This window comes from Poeciliopsis prolifica, unplaced genomic scaffold, assembly GCF_027474105.1.
Source record: "Poeciliopsis prolifica strain line A6 unplaced genomic scaffold, Auburn_PproV2 SCAFFOLD001, whole genome shotgun sequence".
Lineage (NCBI taxonomy): Eukaryota > Metazoa > Chordata > Actinopteri > Cyprinodontiformes > Poeciliidae > Poeciliopsis > Poeciliopsis prolifica.
In genome coordinates, this window is record NW_026562376.1 from 3392786 (window position 1) to 3419112 (window position 26327).

Here is a 26327-nt window from a genome sequence, read left to right on the forward strand (position 1 = left end):
TCAATTTTTACTATTTTAAACAGCTGGAGGTAAAGCAGATGTTATTATTCTTATCCTCATGAGGTATTTTGCAGACTTCTGACCTACAGCATCAGATTGAGTTTCAACAGTAGAGACAGCAGCTGGTCTGTTTCTCTGCGGCTAAAATAACACTGTGAACTTTAATAAAGACAATATTCTTTTGATGTGCGTTTGGGCCTCAAATAATGAAAAATATTGATTTGAAGCATCCTTAAGTCGATATTACACTCTGTCGGCTGGAAGAAGCGAAAATGGGAACCCATGGCTGCCATAATGTGCCTTACACCGCCATCTAGTGGTGAGGTTGGGAAAATCTGTGATTTTCAGATGAATAAAAACAAAATCTGCTATTTTAAGTTGGCCTAAAATGTCAAAACAAAAATAAAAAAAATCGCTGCTTATATGTTGTTGATTAAACTAAACTGAAAACAATTGTTTTTTAAAAGCAGTGACCACAGACATCAGCTATATCCACAATATGTAAAATATTTTTTTACTAACATTTCTAAAAATATATTTTTTTAAATAAAAAAAGGCAGAAAAAAGTTAAATAATATGAAAATGAATGAATAAAATATATATATTCATATTCATATTTTTTCATAAATAGAATAAATAAAACAAATCATTGGAATAATTAAACAATAAAGACAGTCAGAATTGCTCCCTCCGGTGGAGGGAAGAGTACAGCAATTTAAAATAAAAAATAAAATAACATGTATTGCTGTAATCTCTTCCATGAAAACATCTAAATTTTCTGTAGTTTCACTCTACCTCCATCTGTTTCCTTTTAACCAATACGACAGCGAAACTTTAAAGGAAAGTTACACAACATTCCTGTCAGAAATGAGAAGTTTGATTTCTTGGCAGTAAAACATGCTTCCTGTCTTCAACACATGAGACGGTCCTGCTGGTAAAACTCTGAGGTCACTGAAACTCCTCGGAGGTCAGGAGCTTCACTGGAAAAAAACACAGAAATTATCAACAACTTCTGAATGAGACTTGAAAACAATTTTTAAAATTTACATTACTTTAAAATCATGTTAAAATTGTGAAATATTAATGCATTAGAAAAATCTTCTGCAAAATCATGAATAAAAACTCCCGGGATCCAGAAAACAGACTTTAATTTGTTGAAATATGATGCCATAAATGTGTTTTTATTATTATTATTAGTATCCTTAAATATTTATTTTGTTTTTAAATTTTTTTTTAGATCATGGAAGTTATTGTAATATCAATATAAGTCAATCGTTTGTGACTTTAAGGTTAAGATTTGAGAGGAACAGCAGGACATTGCATTTGTGTCACACAAGCACTTCTGAATATATTCACAAAACAAACAGCCTAGTCAAAGTCTGCACTGAGTAGGCACAAAGCCTGTCCTATAAATAAGCTTTTCATGCCCCAAAAACATTTCAACTTTGCTGAATTGGTCAAAACTGGAAAGAAAACAAGGGCTACAATTAATCTACATCAAAATAAATGAGTCATTTTTAACATTTTATTGTAGTTGTCACCAAGAATGGAGCAATATTGTATATTTTCCCACAAAAGCAGATTTGCATAATGAGATTTTAGCTGTTTTCGGGCCTCTGACACATTAAATCCAAAAAAGCTCCTGCTGGACATGCCCCCCAACTCAATGTTTACACACACATAAAAATGGCTTCAAACAGATGCACAATTATACGACCATACATCTTCGAAAAGCAGAAGTAGAGCCTCCTACACGACCAAGAACAATGCAGCAAGTTGCTGTTGGATGGTAACTCCACAGCTGTTTTCCAGCAGCCATTGTATAGCACACACAGCTGTAAGACCATCTGACCAAATGTTCTGAAACTCTGCCTATGTTGCTTGGATTGGGTTGCTTGGTAACAACGGAAAACAATTGGGACATTTTTTCCAAACCCCAAAATAAACACAAACTTATTGCCCGAAAATGGTTGGGTGTTATTTTTATAAAGCACTCTGTCTGTTTTTAGACGTTATTCAGACCGAAATAAAAGTACAAGAAGGCAAAACATGAATGTTCTGCAGTAGGTCCACTTTAAAGTGGATTAAAAAAGGGACATCCTGTGACTGACTACTTTCTTTAGAATGATTTTTTTACTTCATGACAGAAATATCAACCCAACATGCTGAAACTAAACTCCTAACATTCATATAGACAGAGTCATGTAAGGTTTATATATTAAGTATAAATTAAGCTCCTTTTATGTCGTCTCCAGCATTCAGCTTCCACAAAACTTGTTTCTGTGTTTGTGTGCAGCCCTTATGAGGTTTGTGTTCCTCTGTTTCAATATTTCTCTCCAAATGGCTCCGTTTTAATTTCCATCCCAGTGCAGGAGATCCTTCCTGCACTGGGGTAATATCAGGTGATCAGGGGATAACATTTGTTTCCTGAAGTTGGCTATCGACTGTGGTCAGTAAAGTACAACAATCAGGCCTCTAAAGGGACTCTTTGGGCTATTCTCAACTCACACCAAAGCACTTTTAAAATGAGTAGATTAATCTGCTCAGAGCCCTCATAGGATTTCTAAACGACTCAGCGGTTTGGTTTAAAAACACAACATTTCTACTCTGCAGGAAGATAAGTTTAAATGAGGCAAACTGCTTCTGTACATTTTAATTTAAGATTTTATCAGAAAATATTTGCCCATCTGGAGTATGCCATCATGCAAAAATACGCACAATGCAGCAGGCAGTTAAAAATAAAATTAGTTATTTAGATTACAATTAAAAGTCGGGGCAATGACTGATTATCAGGAAGTGACAGCCAAATAGTCCTCAGTCTCTGTTGCTTAGGTTCAATAGATGAAGGAATAAGTCACACTCAACTAAATTAATTAAAAATGAAGGAGTAGAAACTAATACCAAAAGCAAAACTGTAAAAACATACAAATATAAACTCAACAATAACGAATGAAAATGATGCAATAATGAAGATAACCAAAAATTCTTTTAAGTGATTATTGTTCAATTAAATAGCCTACTGAATATAAATCAATAACTGTTAAGACTATTGATTCTTAATCTATTGATTATTCACAGCAGTAAATGATCTAATTTAGTATTTTGGGATAACAGATTTAGAGCATGTCACGCCTCACAAGATGGCGGCTTAAACAGGCTTAGAAAGCTAATGTTGTGTTGTTTTAAATAACGTATTTTAAGATAATAAAATGTATCTAAAAGCAAAGCCTCCACCACAGGACAAATTGGGCAAATTGTGACAGACACAAACCAAACTGTACCATCATACAGCTGCATATTCACTGTTCATCCGAGGAGGGCGGCACTGAGACGTAAAATTAAACAAATTTACACAAAAATGTCAACATTTTCACAGAAACATAAAGATCTGTGTTTTTGTACCCAAGCATCTTGAAGGATTAAATCCTGCAAAACACAATAAAACACAGTGAAATTTTATCAAAAGTAATATTTAAATTAAGTAATATCAATCCAGACGCACATCCAACCTTAATCATCCTGAGGAACCAGTGAGTCTATCATGAATAAGGATTTCAGATGTAGGTGTGAAACTAGGGAGTGTCTTCAGTCAGAGGCTTCTTCAAAGTCGCTGTATAACAGGCTGCTACAGGAGATCCTTCCTGCTCACAGTCATCAACGTCGACAAAAACTCTGAAGAACCTTACATAATAGGAGTTACGTCATTTAATTACCGTTTGGGATTAAAACTGTAGTATGAGTCATGCTTTTAAAAAGAATATGTTTTCTACATTTTGTTAAAATGTCGTGACAGTTTGTTATGAGACAGATAATCTGTGAAAAAAAATATTTTTGTTATTTTGCTATGTAAAGAAATCCTTCCCTAAAGAGGAGTGTCTTCGCGTTGTCAATCATTCTCACTCACTGCTAAATGTGCTATTGACTGAAAATCAGCTTATGGTTACTGAAAAACAGTTCATCCGTCATTGTCATGCCTGAGCATTCACAGTAAGATCTTCTGACGGGAAAAGCTGCAGCGGTAGCAGAAATCAAGGCAGCGGAGCTCATTTTTTCCCCAGATTGTTTGTCTTATTCCAATCTGGCACGACTAATATGTATAAAAACATTATGAACGTTGCATACTGCAGCTTTAATAAAGTATTTTATCAATCTCAAGCTAGTATCACTTCCTCACCACTAGAGGGCAGAGCGGTGGTTTTACCCCGATGTGAAACCTACTTTTGTTTGTTTGATCCTCACATTTTAAATAATCTGTGGTCTTATTTAATGATCAGGATCGCGTCAGAAATTTGGTTCGTTTGAGCGGAGTTTTTATTTTCTGAACTGTCGGGCAGATAATCATCTTAGGACACAACACTCGGCCGGCTGTCGTGCTCTGATGAGGCCATCACTGGGACTTTCCGGATACGTCAGACCGAGCTTCCGACTTGTTAACGCTAGCTGCCGCCGCCGCGTTCATGTCGTTAGAGGCGGTTAACGTTACGTCGCAGCTTCGTAACAAACGCAGAGAAGAGACCATGAAAACTCCTAGAAGCCGCCAGCAGCGCCTGGAGGTCTGAATATAGAGGCGCGGTGGTCAGAAGCGACAGGGGCGGGATGTCAACAACTCGGCCTCTGCTCGGAATGAGACGAATCACCGAGCTCGCGTGTCCGGAGCAGCCGGGCAACAGGCTCCCTGCGTCGGCCGGGAGGCAGCAAGTGGAGGCCCCCACAGTGGACGAGTTTACGGTCCTGGAGGACAAAGAAGAGGAGCTAAAATGTGCCAGGCCCCGAGTGGAGCAAGTTTTTAAAGTGACGTTTACAATTATAGGTCTGTTGGACCACACAGGTCAGCCGCACGGCAGCAAAACATCCCGGCAGATATGGCTGCAGCTCCGGGGCAACAGAGACGACGTGTCCAAGGCGAAGGTGGGTTTCAACCGACCTTTCTGTACGCAAGCCACCGCTGGCACGTCGGTTTCTTAACATTGACCAACAGTTCGCTGTGACATGTTGCCGGTTTTAGTCAGAAATAAGGAAACCTAAAGTGCAAGTCGACTGTACCACTCCCTGGTGAACAGGTGTGTGTCAATGGCATGAAGCTCAACTTTTCTGACCAACAGCCTCTCTGCCTCACTTCAGCGTCTTAAAACCCTTAAATCAAGCAATTAACTTTATTATTTCACTTACTATTAGGTATAAACTCTTAATACAGCCATTATTTCTGTGTATTTTCCTCTTCTGTCTTATTTTAGTGTTTAAAAATCTCAAATCAACTGTTACACTTTCTTATCATCTCCCACAATCTATGATCAGTTTTCCAGGGTTTTAATTGTTTCTTTGGACTTTGAAGTATTGATGAACCAATCAGTACAGAATGATCTAATCTTCCAGTCTTTAGCTGGTGAAGAAAGCTCTAAATGAAAACAATAGTCTGAACAGTTTCCAGCCCAAGAGGATAAAAGAAAAGGTCTTTCCAGAGCAAACTGCCCCATTTTGAGTACATAAACAATAACTAAATTTTAAAAGCCTGTTTTGGACACTTTCTCTCAAAGTAAAACTAATCTTTTTTTTAGTTATGAGCAAAAATCTTCAGAACAAACTGTCAAAACCAGTTGTTTCAATGCTTAATATGACCTCTAGCAAAATTTGAACTTCTATGTTTTTTTAATTTTTCAAAACATTTTGATGTGAAAACAAAATGTGTGCCACTGTCAGAGTTCTTAAATGTTAGTGATTGCATATACATAGAGAGAGACAGTCCTGATAGTCCCTCAGTTTACATTAATATCTGGGAAAAGAGACAGAAAATTACAAATGTTAGGAAAACGAAACAAAACCCCCCCACAAAAGTTCAACCCATAATCTTTGGCGAATGGTGCCAGAATAAATGTTGGTTAGTAGATCACTAATTAGGTCAAAAAAGTTAGTTTATTACTGTAGAATGGGATTTTCTAACTAAAAACAGTGAAGATGCATATTCTAAATAAAGAGCTTTTATTGTTTTTAAGCTAACGGGTTTGATGAAAATCTGACCCTTTACATATTTTTAGAAACGCTGGCCTAACAAATAAACCATTAATAATTCAGTCCAGCTAAAAGTTTAATCCCAAATTAAGCAATTGGAGCACAAAAAGCAGCCCACACTGTGATTGTACCAGGGTGACTATAAGCATTATTTATAGATTGCTTATTGAGTTGCACAAGACTTTCATATTCTATACAAAATTGTGTTTTGGGCAGAAAATCTGCTGTTTTTTTGGTTTAAAGCTACTCAAAACAGCTTTCTACCAAAAAGCAATTTTCCTACTGCTCTTTATTTCTGTCCTAATTTGGAAAGCAAGCTTTGAGTGGAAAGGTTGTGTAGCTACTGTTATTATTGTTAGCATGTATTTTTTTCCCCCTTGGTTTTGGAGCAGTTTTCTGAGATTCCACCAAAAGTTAGCATAATACCATTGGTTTGGCAGGAGGTGGTAACAATGGCGACTTTAACCACATCCAAATGAAAAGAAGTAAATCCTGATTGTGGTAAAACAATTGGCATTGTTCACCATTTCCTCTTAGTCATCAGCTTCTTCCAGCTTGGATTGTTTAGTTGAAACAAAGAATAAAGTGAGACAGATGTGGAAAACCCCATTAAAGGAGATTTACTGTTAAGAGCACAGAAAACAAGAGTGGACACTGATGAAGCAGAAAACCAAATCATTATTTTTAAAAACTTTTGCATCTCTTGTCTTCATGTCTATTCATGAAATAATGTGTAAAAGCTTTACTTTGGTAAAACAGACTCGATTAAAAACAGAAGATTTGTTTTTATGTGAATGGATAAGTCATAAGGAGATAATCACTCGAGCTTTAGAAGATAAACATCAATGTGCAAATGAGCAAGAACAAGTTTTTTGACTTAACCTTCATTTAACTCTGCAGGACACATTATGAACCATTTCTCATAAACATTACCTGGTAAAAGGAAACAGGAAATGATTTAATGTGAAACAGTGACTGCAGAAAGCAATGAATTATGTTAAAGTTAAGTTATATTTAAAAAGAAAACATGCTACAGCAAGTCTAATCAGCAGTCATGTTTACTGCTAAGAAAACATAAATATAATTAACATATAATTTATTGATCTTTAGTATTTTATATTTTTTTTAAAGTATTTTGGGTAATTTTTGACACACTTGAAACTAGGATGGCATGAATAAGCAGTTTGGACAATAAATCCTTAATTTTTGTTTTTTTTTATTAATTGTCTGTGATCAGCCAATAATCGCATCATAAACTGGTCTTATCTGCTGAGAAGCAGCAACTTGTTCTCTTTTGCTGTTGCCAGTTTGGTGTTTGTTGCAACTTTTCAGACAAAAACAAATTGGCATGAGCCAAAATCGGAGTCGATGATCGACCAGAAAGCTAGAAAACTGCAATCGGTACATTCCTGCTTGAGAGTAGAGATTATATCTATAAATTTTGCTGGATGTTTATTGTTTGCAATAAACAATAATATTGTTGTTTTGAGACCATTTTCAAGTGCTGTAATGCTAATGGCAAAGTAATGCAAGAACACATTCTCAAAGAACAATGAACTTTAAATTCTCATGAACATTTCACTCTGGAAATGGATTTAAATATCCAAAATAAATATACAAAGCAACTGAAACAACAAATACAATGAATTATGAAGGTTGTAAGTAAAATTGTTCTTTAAAAAATGACTAGTAGAGACTAAAACACCAAACTGAAAACGTTTGCAGTCCAGTTTTTGAAAGAACAAAAAGAGAAAAACAATAAATCATGGATGTGGGAATTATTGAGCTTGTTGTAATTTATCATGTGATTAATTGATTGACTTATTGAGACATTCCTAGTAGAAATTGGTATCTTAAATAAAAAATACAGTTGAAGAATTAAATGAAGAATCACAGAAGTCAGGAAAGTATCTCTTAACAAGTGGCATAAGTTAAATAATGTGATGATTTGACAAAAATAAAATTTTCTCCATAAAAAATGTCAATTTAGTATGAAATGAATGTTTTACAGTGACTAAAAAGCCTGGTTTCAGCTCTGTATTCAGTTTGGTTGCCAGTGAAAAGTTGTTTTGTTGTAAAGTTGTGTTGCAGTTTGTTAAAAACATCTTTTTGCTTTAGAGCTGCTGATGCAGTTTAACATATTTTCCACAACATTAAATGCTAACTAAACACTTCTGACCATAGCTGCAGTTTCAGAGTGTATTTCAACCAGGGGATCTCCACATAGGAAGTCCATGTTCTGGTTTTCTTTATCTGACGTTTACATGAGCACACCTGAGGTAATAATAGTGATAATAATAATAATCCAGTCAGATGGATTCAAAGTTGGTCTCAATCCTCTTTTGTGCTTGTTTGTGAATGGATCCTTTTGATTCACAGCATAATTTAAAAGTCATGTGAGCTGCAGCTCTGTTCAGACATATTGCTGTTGGCTGACTGAAAAAAACCCATTTAGATCAAAAGTTAGCCACACATTATGGGTGTAATTTCCCACAGAAGAAACTCTTTCACACTTCTGCATCCTGTATCACGAGTCCTGGTCGTGTTTCAGCAGCTGCTTTGAGCTCTGCCAGTCAAGCAAAACCAAAATGTTTCAGTGGAGATTTCATCAGCCTCCAATGATGAGCAGCAGACAATTTTAGCTTCCTACTAACAGAAACCTTATCTGTTTATCCAGACTCTCTAAAATCAGTTTTTGTGTCCAAAAGTTTTAAAACGGCTTCAGCTTCAGTTAGAAAACGTCATTTATCTGATGTTAACTCAGCTGTAAAGGCTGATAACTGATATTTACCGATGCTACATGTATTTTTCTTTGAAACATTAAGAAAGTGACCACAATGCCAACATTGCTTCTCTGCTCCAAACATGTTAAGGTCCTGCACTGCATCACTATCACATGACGAAACAAATCTGTTGAAGCACGAACAACAAGATGCAAAGAAACATCGGTCGTTAATATTGGCCCAGTTCTGATTTTCAGGTTTAGATTTTCAGTTAACGTCATTTATTGTTTTACTTATTCTTTATTAATTTTAGATTTTTTTTTCCTCATCAATCATGATTTTTGTTTTGTTTTGTTTTGTTTTAAAAACTGACAATTTAAACCCGCAAAAAAAACTTATTGCATGTCCATAAAATATATATGTATTTTTTTCAAGTAAAATTTTTTATTAAAGGCCACTTATGTTTATGCTTGTATTTTTTGTCAACTTGATGGTATATATATATATATATATATATATATATATATATATATATATATATATATATATATATATATATATATATATATATATATATATATATATATACATATTTAACTTTTATAAAAGTGTTCAGTTGGAAGTTTTCAGCATCCTGTATTATTTTTAAAAATTATTATTTTTTTAAATTATTTTAAAAATTATTTTATTTCCAGCTCCTATAAAAATTTATTTTTATTGTATTAACTTTTAAAGAGACTTAGATTTTCAGTAAAAGCTGAATCAGCCTCACCTTGTTTCTCTGTATGAAAGCAGACCTGAGCTCCTCTCCTGGGGTCATAGTTGACTCATTTCCCTCCTGTCTAGTATTTCATTAATGCTAACCGGGCATGTCACATTATCACTCAGAAAGCTGCTGACTCACCCAAACGTCTCCCTCAGCCAGGAGAGTATCTGCATCTGATTCATTGCAAATTGTTCAGTTTCGCACTCACGTGACGTGAATTAATACAAGTACCCACAAACCTTACTTTCATTTTCTGTTTTTTTATATGTCTTTCTTTCTTTGTATTTGCTTAAAATAAAGAATTTTGCTCTTTTGAAATCAAATTTTTTAGGGATGAAACAATTAATTGTCTTATTGTTTATTAAAATAATCAAGTAATTTAGTAATTAATTAATTTACTGGAATATAAAGACTCAAAACAGGCCATTTGCTGAAAGAATGATAAAGTCAGAGCAGTAATGAAGCAAAAGCTGTAAAAATATATATACCTTTTGTATTTAATAGAAAAAAAAAAGTTTTGTAAATATGGTTTGCCTGAACTTGTCAGTGTCACTGTTTAAGCTTCAAGTTCTGTGAATAATATTTCTTATTAAGTACCCTTTTCTCTTCAATTAGTAAATGATTAATCAGATTAATAGCAATTAATTAATTATTGAAATAATCAACAACTAATTTAGTTACTGATTAATCGTCACCTGGAGTATGCAGATTAATACAAAGATTATATGCTGAAAGGACACACTATAGCAATGTGAAGCTGTAAAAAATACACATGCATTTTGTATTTAAGAGACAAAAACAACTTTGTAATAATTAGTCCCCCTTTAAACACCTTTTGCTATTCAGCTAATTATCGGTTAATCAGAAAAAAAGGTTTTCGTTATAACTTTTCTCATGTTCTTGTTAGTATTTTTTGCATCCTTCGCTACAAATCATCAAAGGAATTATATATTGTTGCACTTTAGGCAATAAAATTTTAATTTTCTAATTTTAAAAAGGAATTGAATGAGTTATCTTTTCTAATGTAATATTTTATTTGATTAATCGTCAGAATACTTGATTAGTAAAACAGCCGTAAGCTGCAGCGTTGATGTTTTGTTTCTTCTCTGAAGGAGTATGTTCGAGGACTCTGCGACCCGGAGCTGCAGAAAGAGGAGCATTATCCCACAGACATGCACTGCATCTTCGCCGGGGCCCGGGGCCTCTTCCTGGACAGGCTCATACGGGACACCAGCGCAGAGGTTCTGGTGCCAGAGCCGGGCCGACTGTGGCTGGTGGGCCGAGCCGAGCCTGTTGTGATGGCGCAAAGCCGAGTTCAGCAGTTTGTTGCTCTCTTCCAAGTAGGACTGGTGAAATTACATTGAAAATTGCTAATTTGGAAATTATTTGTGTTTTTTCTTCATTTGTTTGTGTTTTCTGTGCAGGAGAAGAAGAGTCTGCCAAGTGATAGAGAATCGGCGGTGAAGCGAGCCTTTAAGTCGTTTGTGGAGGAACGAGATGATAAATACACCATGGAGCTCCTGCTGCTGCCCAGTGCCCTGAAGGAGGAGTTACTGGGACTGGTTCACAGCCCCACCAGCACAAACACGTCGGCACTGGTTGGTAAAGTCCTTATAATCTATGGTAAAAAAAAAAATTTACAGAATAAATGAGAGAATCATCAAAGGTCGATTTACTTCTGCAGTTGAGTCAGGCCTGGACGACATGGCTAAAAAAACAGATAATTATTAATCAGTTTTTTTGTTGTTTATTATATCTGAAATAATACTGCACTGTTGGCATTACCTCCTGTTTTATCCACAGTTTTCACAACATTTTAAATTTTTAAGCAGTTATGAGGCGCAGTGGAAAAACCAGAAACTGTTGCTGCGCAAGTTACTGTGCAGGTTGTTGCTAGGCAACCAAAGAGTGAGTGAGGGCCACCAACGCAGCTTAGTTAGCTGAGTTTGAGCATCTAAAGCCCTTTTTCTGTTTACTCTATAAAATGATTAATGACTTACTGAATTAGTTGATGAATATTTCATTAATCAATTAATCATGATCAATCATTTCAGTTAGCTCCAGGGCTCAGATTAGCTACATTTGTACTCAAAAGTGAGTTTGATTGTTGGTTTAGTTTCCAGTGCAAATATCTTAGTACACTTGAGAAAAGACAAAACTGGACCAAAAATACTTGGTAGTATTTTCTGCTTTTTCAGTGTATCGTTTTATTCCCACTATCAGGTCAACCAGGCGCTGCTTCCCAGCATGGCGGAGGTTGACCAGGACCGCTCACAGAGCAGCACTCCGGTGACAGAGCTCTCCAACCGCATCCTGGACACCAGCTTTGAGGAGAAAGGCGGTCCGGCGGCGGCGGCCGTCTGCGCGGGCGGGAAATCGGGTTTGGGTCCAGAGTCGGTCCTGCTCAACGGCACCCGACCCTCACACAAGCGGCGCTCGTCCGAGAGCGAGACTCGGGACACAAAGAGACAATACTCCCTAGAACGGAAGGAGGAGTCGCCAGAGAGGACGGCGAGGGAGCGACCTCGGGACAGGGAGGTCCGGGGCGCCGGCAGCAGCTGCAGGTCCAAAACCCCGTCTGCTTCCTCCACGCTCTCTTCCTCCTCCTCCTCCTGCTGCTACTCAGGGAAAGCGAACACGGTGGCCGGTCCGATCACACAGGAGTCCGGCGAGGCCGTACCAGACGACGGCGAAGCCGTCAGCCCGGAAACCAACCTCCGATGCCTGGTGAACTTCTTCAGGTAAACCTTGAAAGGGAAATTCACATCTTGCACGTTTTTGTTTTTCCATTTGGGTTTCAGCAACTTTTAAAAACAAATACACCCAGCCATTTTTTGGCAACAAGTTAATGTTCCCAAAAACATGAACTTGTTTTTGGCTACAAGTTAAAGTTTTCTGAAAGTACCTTTAGTATATTAGTATGACCTTGTACAAAAGCTAAAACGCAGTGCAGCGCTTTTAGTCAACTGGAAGAGATGTTGTGATTTATATCTGTTTTGGACGCTAGATTTTAATTAACTTATTAGTTAATTTGAATTAATATGAGTTACAGCATTTAATTTTCTTTTGGGATCATTAAAGTGTTTGAATTTGAATTAGCTTATGTTAGTTTGTACAGTGCACCAAATGTGTTCTCTGTATGAAGTGAGACACATTTCAAAAGCTAAAAGTTTTGTTAACTGTGTCCCTGCTGTAAAAGATAACACCTTACCACAAAGCATAATTAATAACGGTAACAAATTATGTAATTTTTTACCCATGGTTCCTTTCCAGAACCATGGGCTACCAGCAGGAAGTGGTGGAGCGCGTTGTGAAGGCAACGGGGCAGACGGAAGACACCTTTCTAATCCTGGAGAAAATAGTTGAAGAAACCAAACGTTGTGAGCAGGACTGCAAAGTTGGGGACAGAGAGAGACGAATGAACTCTGTGCGTCCCGCTGACACCCTCTGCTCCTCTTCCTCCTGCGCCTCTTCCTCCTCGTCTTCGTCAGCCTCGTCAGTGACGTCCCGTTTCAGGGAGAAGGAGCTGGGAGACTCTGGGAGATCGAAGGAGAACATCAAGCCGAGCCAGCGAGGAGGAAGCAGCAACGGGTTGGGACACCGGCGGAAGTGCAGTGGCAGTGACACGAGCACTCAGCAGGTAATCTCACATCAAACCACAAATAATCCCATAATCCTCGTTTTAGGACATTAAAGCACAATCCATATGTTTTAAAGCTTCCATTAATCTGTCAGTTTGCTGTTGATGCCATTACATTTTGTTATTAAGGGACAAATAAATAATCGTTCTAGACGAGAATAAATGTCAAACCAAGGACGAATCTTGAATAGGGCTGCAACCAGTGGTTATTTTATTCAGGTGTATCATGTCTAGAGACGAGGCATGCACCGATTGCAGTTTTCTGGTCAATTTCTGATTAACAGTCTTTAAAAAGTCTGACCTGCTGTTTCCAACTTTCTGTGTCTTACATCCTTTTTAGGCCATCACAATCAAGAGAAGCTCCAGCGCTCAGGGCGGAGCGGGGAACTACGAGGTGATCACGATCGACGATGACGACAACGTCATCCCCACCAGCGCCAAAACAGCAGACGGTCGAATGTCCCGGATAATGACGATGCCGCACCCCGACCCCGCGCAGTCCGGATCCCGAACAGACTACCTGGCGCGAGGAGGGGGCGGAGTCTCGCAGCGGGACTACCTGTCTCGATGTGGGACTCAAACGTTGGGCGGACCAGTGAAGGTGGAGAGCGTTACGGCGCTGCGCAGCACGCCGCAGTGGCTGAGTAACGCCTCTCTGGCTTCAACTCCCAGCGTGAGTTTCTGTTTGTTTTTGTTGAATTATGTGTCAATGTCTCCATCCAGTCCAGGCTCAGGCTCTGCAAAACCACAACATTTTACTTTTAGTGCAGTTTGTAGTGCAAATATCTTTTTACACTTTAATACCAAACTAACTCAGAGGTAAGTTTTCAGTAAGAAATATGATCTTATTTTAGGTAAAGAATTCCTTAATATTGATGAAAAAGTTCTTATTCCGGTGGCAGATTATTTCACTGATAACAGGGGAAAATGTCTTGTTATCAGTGAACATTTCTGCCAGAGGATCTGGTTCTTTCTCATCAATATTAAAGAGTTATTGACTTAAAACGAGCTCTCCCATCTTACTTGAAATTCAGTTTAGTCTTATTTTAAGTGTAGTAAAATATTCACTAAAATACTTGGTAAGATTTCGTGTCTTTCTGGTGCTGAGGTTTTTATTATGCCATACCAACTGCTACCCTGTTTGTCCTTTTACAGCAAATCAGCCACCGACTCGTACTCCAATCTCTCACTGAGTACTATGAAAAGAGATTAAAGGTGTTTTCACACCTGATAGTTTGGTAAACTCAGCCTCAGTTTGGTAGCCTTGGATATTACTCTGTTTTTTTGTGGACCTTTTTTGATTTTTTTTTTATGTTTTGTGGTGTAACTTTCTAATATCACACCCAGATTTGACTTAACGAAGCTGAGAATGAGCTGTTGCTCTGAGTTCCCACCCCTAATTGTGTGTTTCTGCTTCCTGTGTCCTTCCCAGTCGGCTCAGCCTATCAACCGGACTGCAGCCTCTGCCTATCAGACCATCAGCCACGTGAACTTCCAGGGCGGCGTGGCTCGGACACCGCCTACCAACGACCCACCGGCCCCCCCGGTCACCGGCCTGGCTCGGTTCCACCAGTCGCTCCGGACCCAGTTCACCTTGAACCTGCCGAACGAGCGGGGGAACCCGGACCTCAGGCACATCATTATAGACGGCAGTAACGTGGCGATGGCGTGAGTCTGCACACAGCTTCTCACTTCTTGGTCACTTTCAGTCCTTTAAGGTTTGAGTCGCCACAAAACTCTTGAGATGATGAACCTGAAGTGTTTGAGTAGGAGGAGAAATGTAGGCTCCTTTTCCTGCCAGATAAAATCTCAAATGATTCACAATAAACAAAGAATACTGACACTTGTGTATTGAAAATAAACCATCACAGTAGACCTGAAACGAACAGTTATTTTAGTTGTCAATTAATCGATTATTCTGATGATTAATTGGGGGGAAAAATCCCAGATTCTGCTAATTTTTTGTTTAACCATTTAAGCCTTTTTTATACAATATTAGAAACACACTAAAAGATGGAAAACAAATCTGTATTTTAAAATAAGAAAATAAAACATTTTACTGACTAATAGGTTATTCTTTAGTGTGTTTGATCATTTAGCATCTACAGCTATTAAATACTTCTGACATCAACATGTGAAAATTTCAGTCTTTTCTGTTCAACATACATCAATCTAGTTTATTGATGATTGTTTTCAGAAATGATTAATCCTCTTAATTTTGATTGATCTGTTATTGAAAGAATCTTCAGCCAGTGTAGTGATCGATCAATCCTTAGAGTATACAGACTCAAAAAAGGCCTTTTATGGAAATCTACAGATTAGTGTAATCCTTTATTGATGTTAAGTCAGAGGAAAGACTGAGCCTTTTTTTTACATGCAGATTCATCCTTTGCTACAAATGGTTAAACATATACAAAAATATGTTTTTATTTAAAAAAAGGAATTCAAGTTGTTTTCTGTATTTCTAATATTGTGTAAAAAAGGCTCAAGTGGCTTAAGAATTGAACAACTTCAACTTTATGTGCAAAACTAAGATTTTTTGTGACAGAATCTCCACCTTATTTCACTTTAAGAAAAATCATGACTAACATTTTGATAAGAATTGTTCACCTCCCTCATTACTCACCTTTGTGGTGATACGTGCGATACCACTGTGGTGCAGGTGTAAACAGGAGTTACTGGCACATCGTAAGCAATCAGTCATTGGCTTTTTTTTTGGCTGAAATTGAGATTTTCTTTAAGCGCCGCTTGAGTCAATCCTCGTTTTCTGAGATAATACAAAAACAAAGAAGGGAGTAAATGTTGGTGACAAATGCCAGTCATAACCGGCTCATGTTGATATAATCAGAATCAGTTTTAGTTTTGATTTTATTATTTTTTTTATTTAAGAATCTGTGTGAAGCCGCAACTCATCCGATGACAAATCGAATCTGCGTTAAGTTGGTGTCACGTCCCACTCCGCGTACTACATGTTCTCCTTTTGACTCGTGAAGCCGCCACCCTTCCCATCAGCGCCATCGCCGCTTCATGCAGGCGCCACACAAAACCGGGCGTGCAGGTCTGTGCTACAACCCCGGTGTCGTTGGCGCGCCCACGCCTTCACATGTCGTTGTGACTCATCATGTTTGGGGATGACTGTGAGCAGCCTTCAGAGCAGCTGGAGCGCCATGTCGAAGCGAGGGCGGATCGTTACGGAGGTGTTTCTCAGAACAAAATACCTTTTCTAGTAACAAAAAGAAAATCAGCGATTTCAATCTCTGATTGATCCAGAAGTTGTTTGTCGTGGACTTAATGTGCAGATGACGATGAAAGGAGCTTTTGCTTTCACTTTGATTTATGGGCTCGGTCTTCATCCTGCATGACCTTATCCTGACTCTTCACTAGTGCAACTACTTCCTTTCACGTTCAGGTTTCTTCCTTCCTTCCTCCTGCTTTACCCGAACTGTCCCATCATGCACCTCTGACTCAGCCGAATGTTTCAACATGAGCAGCAGTTCGGTTGTGCCTGTTTTTCTTACAACACTAAAGTGTTTCACTGGGATTTTATGTGACAAATAAATAGCAGAAAGTACATCATCTGTTTATTTTCAACCCCATTTACTCCGACAACCCTCGTTACACTCAAATTTGGTGCAAATATCTTGGTACACTTGAAATAAACCAAAACTAACTTATAAGTAGCTTTTCAGATATGAGCTTGTTTCAAGTTAATTATTCTTTAATATTGATGGAACAGTACTAGTTTAACAGAGTATGTAAAGGTCCATCTTGATATTTATTTCTACTGTTGTTCTCTCCATAGTAAAGGTATGAAGTTATTTTATCAGTTTTTTGGTGATTAATCGGATAAAACAATTAATTCCTGGATTCAGTGTGGTGTTCAGAGAAGGTTCTTTTTTAATCTTAAATGCAGAATGTATTTTTTTTTTAGTTTTTGCTTAATTACTGCTTTGAGTGTGTAAGTTTTTTTTAGCATGTGACCTTTTTTGAATCCATATACTTTAATCTTAATTGATTACTTTAGTTGATGTCAATTGATTAATCATGATTATTCTGATTAATCGTTTCAGCTCTAATTAGAAATAACTTCAATGATCAAATCTGTCAGAAATGTATCATAAAATCTGATTTATTGAGAGTTTATCACTAAATAATCAAGAAGTTTTTTATTTTGTTTAAAAAACTCTCCCAGTGAAAACTGATCCTACAAAGCATTATTTAAAATTATTCAAATGAGATAGAGCCATTTTCCCTCCTTGTGTTGCGTTACCGCAGAGTTTGGTGATTATTACACAACTTACCCCCGCTTTCATGTCATTCACAGCTGCTTTCTCTCTCAGCAACTGTGGGAACTTCCCTGCTCTTTGCATATATTGACCCCTGGCTGAAAATGCACCATGTTTATGTTTTTACATGTTTGTACAGAGCTGCAAACACAGGGAAAGTGAAAATGTTTCCCCCTGATCGTATCACGAGTCTCAGCAGCAACTTTGTTAGATTTCAAGTTGGAATTTTTTATCTCTTTAGTTTATGATTACAGCATCTGCCGTGTTTAAGCGCCTGTTTCTGCTGCAGCTTGGTAACTCTTTGCATCACCGTTTGCCCCAAAAGTCCCAATGATCTTCCTTCTTGGTTGCTATTTTGGCCGCGTAACGTCAGCTGAGAAGGAAAGCTGCTAAATATTGTTTGTGGCATCGCTAACCTGTTCAGGCTGCTTGAATGCGTCTCTGTGAAACCACAGCTCACGTGAGTCCAGATCTGTAAACCCGATAGTAAGCCGAGCAGAAAGGGAAAGAACCAGGGCAGACGGGAGAGATATTCTCATGACGAGGAGGAATTTTAATTCAAAAATTTTAATTTCTGTGAATATGTTACAGACAAAACTCAGAGTTGCATAGTTTAAGAAAATCTACTTTTGCTATCCAATTATTAATTGGTTAATGCAAAGAAATATTCAGATTTAATCATATCACTAAATTAGTTGATGATCACGACTAATCTCATTAATTGTTTTTTTTAAATAATCAACAAATCAGCTTTACACTGCATTCATAAGCAGAAAAGATTTTTACCTTTTCATGTTATGCCCAGTTCACACTACGCGATTTTTTGCCCCGATTTTGCCCTTACGACAATCTTAGAACGTTCTGAGTTCTAAGATTGTCGCTTCCGACAATCGTAACCGATCATCCTGTCGTGTTACGACTGATCGGCTCCAGTCGGTGGAACGTCGGGACCGCTGCTACGGTGAATGAAATGTGCTTAATTAGATCTCATAAAACCATAAGGAAAACTTTATCCTTATTCGGAGCAGCATGCTATTGGATTGTTGTTTGCTTGTTTTTTTTTTTAAATGAAAGATAATTATAAAATTATTGCACAGAGTACATCTGGTTGAGAAGCACATTCCAATCTTTGGTTGAAATGGTGCATTTGATTTCATTCTGCAGTCATAATACAATTTTAAACAATACAATAAGTTTCAATTAAAGGAGCTGGAATACGTTAAGCTTTCTGTCAGTTGGGGGGAAAAAGAATAGAAGCATTTTTTAGCTGTAGATTCATCTTTTGCTACAAAAGCTCCAGGTTCACTAAACAAAAGCTGGCACCGCATTTTTAAAAAAAGTTTTCTTATTTAGAAAAGGAATCAAATTATTTACTTGTTTGCATCTTTTTATGTTTATAAAAAGAAAAAAAAACTCTTAAGTGGTTAAATGAAAAATTTGCGGAACGTGTCCATCTATTTTATCCAATTAATCATCTGAATAACCGATTATTGAAATCATCGTTATTGCGATCGTTGGTTGCAACCATATTGTCCAGAAAAATTTGTTATTGTGTTATTTGTTATGGAGGCCTACGTCTCCCTCCATAGCTAAATATAGCGCCTAGCATACTTGCGTCAACGGTGTAGGCGTTAGCAGAAGCGAGAGCGATGTTGTGCAACATAAATAACCTTCCGGCCAGGCCACACTGCGCTGAATAGCTTCACAGTATTTATTATTACAAAACATTTAATGCATTTTTAAGGCAGGTAATTTGTCTCCAGGATTGTTTTGAAATCGTTTTACCTGAATTATCCATTGGTGATGACAGAAACTTTGTGCTATTTTTAACAGTCAAACATTGCAGCTCAAGCAAGCAAACAAACAAGCAAAAATAAAAATCCGTGACACGTATTGGTTTGGTGGTTTGGGCCTGATGAACAGCACCACAGATCTGCTGGCTGTGATAATGTCTATAGTTGTGCGATCTGTCTGCAGCTTCCTGCTCAGGGAGTTTCTCATCTGGGCTGCCGCTGCTGGTTGTTTGCGTTGCGGTTTTTGTCGCCTTACCTACCAACATGTTGAAGTGGAGCCGTCTGACGTGCGCTTGCAGTTTGTGCACGTCACCGGAACAGTGTGTGTCAGCTGATGTTTTAAATTGTGTCTCCTGGAAGTTTTGTGGAGGCTAATAAAAGCCTGTTTTCTTTGAAGTTGTTGCTATCTTTAAAATGTTCGGATTCGTTGTTTCTGATTGCATCACAGTTACAGATGTTTCTGCTAAGCAAGACTCATATATTCCACCCCTGAATTAAATAGATTTACCCTTTTGGAGCTGCTGTTTTCTCTAATTCAGTTTTTTTTTCTCCCCACACTTGTATGAAGTTGCATCTGAAATTAAAGACTTTTGCAAAAAGCATATTAAACATTAGTGGCGTTCAAAATTCTTATCATGACAGGAAATTGATCACAATAAAGTATAACCGATATGATAAGTGCTCAACCCTAATTCAGAGCTATAATTAAGCCTAAACTTTACCAAAAATATATGAATTTTGCTTTTGAATTCTGCTTATTTGCATTTTTATGGAACGTTAATATTGTGCAAAACAAGCTTTGGAGATTAAATAAAAAATCTGTAGAATTTATTGTATTAATATAAAACTAAAATAACCATTAGCTTCAGACCGACTCCATTGCATCTTTCTACGTTGTCTTTTAGTTTAACTTCCTTTTATTTGTTTTCTAGTCATGGCCTTCACCGGTTCTTTTCGTGCCGCGGCATTGCTCTGGCCGTGGAAATGTTCTGGCGGAGAGGCCACAGGGAAATCACCGTGTTCGTTCCACAGTGGCGTCAGAAGAGAGACCGACTTGCTACAGGTAAACCTGGCGCTCACCTTAACGTTCAAAACAAAAAGATGCTTTATATTTATATACATGCATATATATAAAACAACAATGTCATATATATAACTCTCGAAAATATTTATTTTAGAAATGTTTTTAAAATGTATATTATCAGAAAACCACCTGATTAGGAAAGTAAACACAATCTTGCTCCGTTCTCTCTTCCTACAAAAGTGAAAGTTCAAAATACCAATTTTTTTTATTTTATTTATTTATTTTTTGTTTGTTTTTACCGAAAATAATTACAACAAAAGTAAGTAGAGTTTACATTTTTTATCATACCGGTAATAGGCCTGGACAATAAATCAATTGCAATATATGTTGTGATCAATATCGATAGATGATGTTTAATAGAACATTCAATAATCAATATTTACAACATGTTGGGATTTGAAGAGTAGGGTTAGGGTCAGACTGTGGTTACCTAGCAACAGCTTGTTAAGTAACTTGTGCAGCAGCGGTTTCAAGTTTTGCTTCATAACTGCCCAAAAATAATCATTACGAAAAAAGCAATGTGGAGTGAAAACGACAGTTAAAACAGGAAAGGCAGCATTTCAGATATTTAAAACAAAAACCTAATCAATAATTATTGATTTCGATTTTTCAGCTACTTCGCCCAGCGCTTAATGATAATATTGATACCAAGTTGGTATCCGTATCTGATTGATACTAGTGATAAGATTGATGGTTAGTTTTTCCATATTTTATAATTATTTCAATAAAAAAAACAACATAAATTATTATTATTATTTCTTTATCATATTAATGTGTTTGTAAAATATTTTGGAAATACTGGCTTGTATTTACCAAAATATGCAGTTTTACAAACCTCTATTCAGACCCCAGAGACATAAACCCCAAATTACTCAAAGACTTCAGATCATCATTTGACTCTAAATATCTTGTTCTGATCCATAAATTGATTTTTATTGCAGAGCAACACTTTCTAAACCAGCTGGAAGACCTGCGGCTGCTGTCCTTCACCCCCTCCAGAGAAGTCTGCGGCCAGAGAATATCGTCACATGATGACAGGTAAAAATAAAAAACCTTTTCACCTCATTTCCCACCATATTTAAACCTACATAGAAAACATTTAGGTTGGCTACCCTAACCATGCTAAATTACCAATATGAACTAAGTGATAGTAAGATAAACTAAGTTAAATTGTGTAAACAAAGAATAAAAATGGGCTAAACCTAGAAAAAGTAAGCTAGCAACATAAAAATGTGAAATAAGCTAAAATGAGGTAAAATCTGGTGGAAGAAAACTCAAATGAAACTTTTATTCAAGTTTTTCAGGTGGTCTGCAAATGATTGAGAGAAACCTCTTCCGTTTGCTAAATCTCTTCAATTTGAAACATTGGCATTGAACAGATATTTGAGGAAATTATGGAAATATCTCTGAAAGTTTACTGGTTCCACTTGAAGTCAGATTGTGACATAAATGCCTTCAGACTGAAAACAGGATCCTGACTGAGCTCTTCAGGTTTTCCTCTCCGCTCTGGAAATGTCTGACATTTGAACCCCGGGAAAATCCTGAGTGTCTAATCCAAACAACCCGCTCTGCCGCTCTTTTTTTTCAGGTTCCTTCTCCACTTAGCAGAGAAGACAGACGGGATAATCGTCACCAACGACAACCTGCGGGACTTTGTTGACACCTCGGACACATGGCGTCGGATCATTCAAGAGAGGTGATTGGTTGTGATTTGTAGAGTGCAGTTCGTCAGACGCTGACGTGTTTCATTACTCTGAAAGGGTTCTGGAAAGTCCAGCAATGCAGCTGACTAATAAAGATTTATAGCTTGTTTAGCTTTACTGAAACTGTTCCTCTGAGAAAGAGGAAACAGAATCATCACAGAAACTTGTTTTAATTAATGAAATATTCTCTTGTTTAATGTGTTCCATAATATCAGTGGCACATTTTCTATTTTTCTTTTCATTTAAGTCACATTTTTATTATAATTTAATGGAAAGTGAAATTATGTTTTAGTTCTTTAATTGGAGATGATCAATGTTTCTTAGATTCATTTGCAGAGCAGAAAATAAAATCATTTTTCACCAAAATAAATCTGAAATGTCAATTATTCCTAGTTTTGTGGTGAAACATTTAAATAGACATGGCAATGTAAATAGAAATACTTTTTTTTTTTTTTTTTGCTATTTTACTGAAATATGTGGGTGTTAACAGCTGTTATTTATTCAAAGTTTAAATGCTAACTCAGCTGCAGACACTTTGAAATCTTATTTTATGTGTGATTTTCTCACCACCTACTGGTTGGTTTGTGTATTACATCAAGATGAGCACCATATTTTATTCTTCGTTCCTTTTATATTATATTCTAATGTCAAATTTATGTGACGAGGTTTTCCTGAAATCTAATATTGAATGTTTTTCCATTTTCCATTTCAAAGCGAGTTTTCTGGGGGCATTTTATGCTAAAACACACCTGTCCGAGCCAGGACAGGTGCTAGTTTTTCAATACTAAATTTTTAAAACAAATCCTGTTCCATTTGTGTGAACGCTGCACTTTGTGTTTCCTGACAGACTTCTTCAGTTTACCTTCGTTGAAGATCACTTCATGATTCCTGACGATCCGCTTGGAAAAAACGGTCCCCACCTGGACGACTTCCTGCGGAAAGACAACAGGTGAGACATCCGATGTGTATCTGTGACTCTGGTTGTTTGGGATTTATCTGCAGCCTGTTTCTTCTTCTTCTCACTCAGGAGAGTTTCCCCGCCGCTGTTCCACCCTCCGGATTTCCGGGCCTCGTCCCAGCAGCAGCCGCCCGTTAATGTCCAGACTCTGCGTAACCCCGCCTCCCTGACAGCCCACCACACCTCACACTGGCCGCACTCCGGGCCGCCCGAGTGGCACCCGCCGCGGCGCTCTCCCTCGCCGTCGCCCGCCCCGCCGCCGCAGCGGTCGCCGGGGGAGACGTCGGAGCTGAAGAGGAAGCTGTACGATATCTTTCCTGACCAGAAGCAGCGGATCGACCGGATCCTCAGCGACAACCCGTACATGAGAGACCTGAACGCGCTGTCGGGTCTGCTGCTGGGGTGAACCGCCGCCCGCCCACCATCTTCTTCTCCTCCTGGTCGGAGGACACAGAAACTGTTTATTAAACTAGCTGCTATCTGCAATGAATACTTTCTGGGATCTTTTTATTTTTTTCCATTTTTAATTTTTTGCTTTCTGGTCCATCGAGGTGAGCAGCACCGCTGTCTGCAGAACACAATTTCTGTATTTCATCGAGAAAAATTCTGTTGGTCTGGGAATAACATTTCTGCTCGCGATCGAGATTTTCAACTTTCACCTCTGAAGGTTGGAAAGTTTAACAAGATACAGAGAATCTCATGTTGAAGAGGGTTAACTTTGTTCATAAGTATTTACTGTTGAAGTCGTACTTTCAGTCAACTGGTCGCCCTCCTCACTTTCCCTCCATTTTACAATCGAAGCACAGAAATGCGGCTACTTCACGCAGCGACTTTTTCCTGAAATGGTCAAATCTGACCACTAGGTGGCGATGGCAATGTCCAACAACATGCAGAAAGATGCAAAGTAATTTTTTTGTCACAACAAAATGAATAGTAAATATTTTTACCACCACACTGGTTCTGGAGCTAAACTTGAATCAACCTGCGTTAGTTTGATCCTCCATTTTGAATGTTTGGGGCGATTGTGTTGCAGTGAGATAATGTTTGTATGCAAATCAGTGGATCAGCGTCAGGCTACATTCATAAACACTATTTACGATATTTTCAAGCGGCCATCAGTTAGGAGTTACACACACAGTTCCAAGTTGCATTTATAAACTCCAACTTTCAATTTGAAAGTCTACAAATTTATGTTTAAACCTGGATTCATGATCAGTCGGGTTGATGTCAATCGAACTCAGTTTTTATAGCACCTTACATAAATGGACATGGGCTTCCTGAAATGCTGGTTAAATTGTTAAGTTTCTTTGGTTCAGCAGAAAGTTGGTTGGGAAGGAAATAACTTGTTTATTTTTACCATTTTAATCCAGTAAAACGTTTTTTCTAGCTGGTTGATGAGCTCTGGGACAGTTTTGCAGAAAACATACATGGATTATGTAAAAATCAGTTCAGTGAATAAAAGTATTAAAGTTTGTTTAGAAGCATATAGAAGCAGGCGGCGTAAAGCCGTTTTCAGAGAAATGTACTCTGAGGAATGCAGGTTGTAGTGACATCTAGTGGCACAAGCTGCAAACTGCAGCTGTAGCAACATGGTTGAATGGGGAGGGTGTTACTTTGTGAAAAACGTCCATATTTTCCTTCAGAATACGTCGGAGTTGTTAGAATGTGTAACAGCCTAACCCAGGTTTGTTAACAGTTGACTGAGGATCCTCAGCTTAAAAATTCCCACAACAAACTAGAATTTACTGCCTTGATGATCTTTTACAAAACAGAAAACCCATCAGAGTTGGAGGAGCGTTCAGTTCGGTGAGTTATGAACCTTGGTGTGGAAGCAGTGGAAACAAACACTACAATATTTATCTTCTGATTACACCTCGAACATGAGGTTTTCTTATTGTTTTCAGTTCTGAGTTACATTTGGAACTAAAGTGAAATGCACTGAAGAAAAATGCTGAGCGAGCAGATAAACGTTTCATGTTTATCTCCTTAAAACTCAGAATGTGGCTGCAGTTTGCAGATCTAACATCCCTCTGGTTTTTGCTAAATTCTAAAATCCTGTGTTTAAAGAATGTTATGTTGTTGTAAGGGTTACTGAAGGATTTCCCCCCCTTGTATTATAATTCTTATGTGTATATTGATTTTTTTTTGTCTTGTAAATATTCACATTTTTGCTTACAGTGCACATATGGTTTTATGTATGTTCAAAATCCAGAATAAATGCAGCCTTCCCCCTCAAACATCAGCTGCCCTGTTTGTTTTCTGCAACATTTTAAATAACTTCTCATTTTTAATAAATGGTGCCACTGCAAAAGCATTGTAGCACATGTACTATTTGTCATATTTTTTTATTATAAGTCTTATTTTTATATATTCTTCTTTACAAAAAATCAGAAAATTCACCCTTATTTGAAGCTCCTCTGCACTTTCCAGCAGAAACTTCACATTTTGAGCAACTCAGAAAGTTTGACACCAACTGAGCCATTATTTTAATGCATTTCACAGTTTTAATGCATTTACAGTTAAATGTTTGGTCTAAATTGGCTCCTTTTATTTGTCAAACACCAATTTATAATGTAATCTTTACAAAGTTCAGTTCAGTCACAAATCTGTTCCAGTGGATCGTAGTTAGTCCATTAAATTCAGTCTATTTTTTTAAATAATTTCTAACAGTTTTAAAGAAACCCAGTAGCTGTTTTGACCTTACCGTTGCACAAATTCTATGAAATTAAGCAAATAAATGAACTTAATAGAAACAAAGCAATTTGGAAGAAATATGTTAAAATTGTGTGGTTTTTTTCCAGCTACATTAAAATTAGTGCGTCAGTGTACGCTGATAACATAAGTAACATGATCATCAAGCGGATGTTACAATTACTGATGGAAAAGATAAAGAAGACGGAACTGTCTTTTTATTTTTTACCTCAGCAAAAATAAGGTTAAAAAAGTACTGTATCTTATTTTTACCTTATGTTTTGTCTTTTTAAGATCTCTTAAAAAGACAAATATAAACAAATATCTACCCATCCTCAGAAAAAAAACCCTCAGGCAACTAGGGAGGGCCCCTTGGTCTGATTTATAGTCTAGTCACAACTCAGCAAATGTCTCTGCTCAACAGGAAAGACAATGTGGCAAACGGTTGCAAACATTGCTCCCCATAGCAACTTGTTTTGTGACGAGTTAAGTGATCCTAGATATGTCAAAAACAATGCATTTGCACACTGGGTCTTCCTTCTGCACAATGTTGGACCGCAAGTATGCAGCACACTGGTGTTAAGATGTCACAGGTTGTGCTTTCAGTATGATTCAAATGTGGGTCTCTGCTGTACCAGTCTGACGCAGACATCGTGAGCAAAATGTCACTTTTGGTG

General features: G+C 37.5%; 1 protein-coding gene across 2 annotated transcripts; it reads left to right on the forward strand.

Annotated features, from left to right (window-relative positions):
- The first annotated feature begins 4200 nt into the window (after positions 1–4200).
- Positions 4201–25196, forward strand: n4bp1 (nedd4 binding protein 1). 2 transcript variants are annotated; one of them, XM_055035380.1, is made up of 13 exons: positions 4201–4908; positions 10608–10835; positions 10920–11093; positions 11719–12236; positions 12769–12875; positions 12996–13135; positions 13476–13808; positions 14568–14803; positions 20147–20277; positions 21240–21336; positions 21887–21994; positions 22849–22950; positions 23029–25196. In XM_055035380.1, exons 1-13 carry the CDS (start codon positions 4597–4599, stop codon positions 23363–23365), a joined length of 2823 nt encoding a protein of 940 aa, XP_054891355.1. In that variant the 5' UTR covers positions 4201–4596; the 3' UTR covers positions 23366–25196. The 2 variants fall into 2 exon arrangements, with proteins under 2 accessions (XP_054891355.1, XP_054891345.1); XM_055035370.1 differs by having other exon boundaries at positions 12769–13135.
- Positions 25197–26327: the final 1131 nt, after the last annotated feature.

Coding starts and splice junctions, on each gene's coding strand:
- n4bp1 (XM_055035370.1), top strand. CDS start 4,597: ATGTCAACAACTCGGCCTCTGCTCGGAATGAGACGAATCACCGAGCTC. Junction 13,136..13,475: donor GTGACACGAGCACTCAGCAG/GTAATCTCACAT, acceptor CATCCTTTTTAG/GCCATCACAATCAAGAGAAG. Junction 20,278..21,239: donor GAGAGACCGACTTGCTACAG/GTAAACCTGGCG, acceptor TTTTTATTGCAG/AGCAACACTTTCTAAACCAG.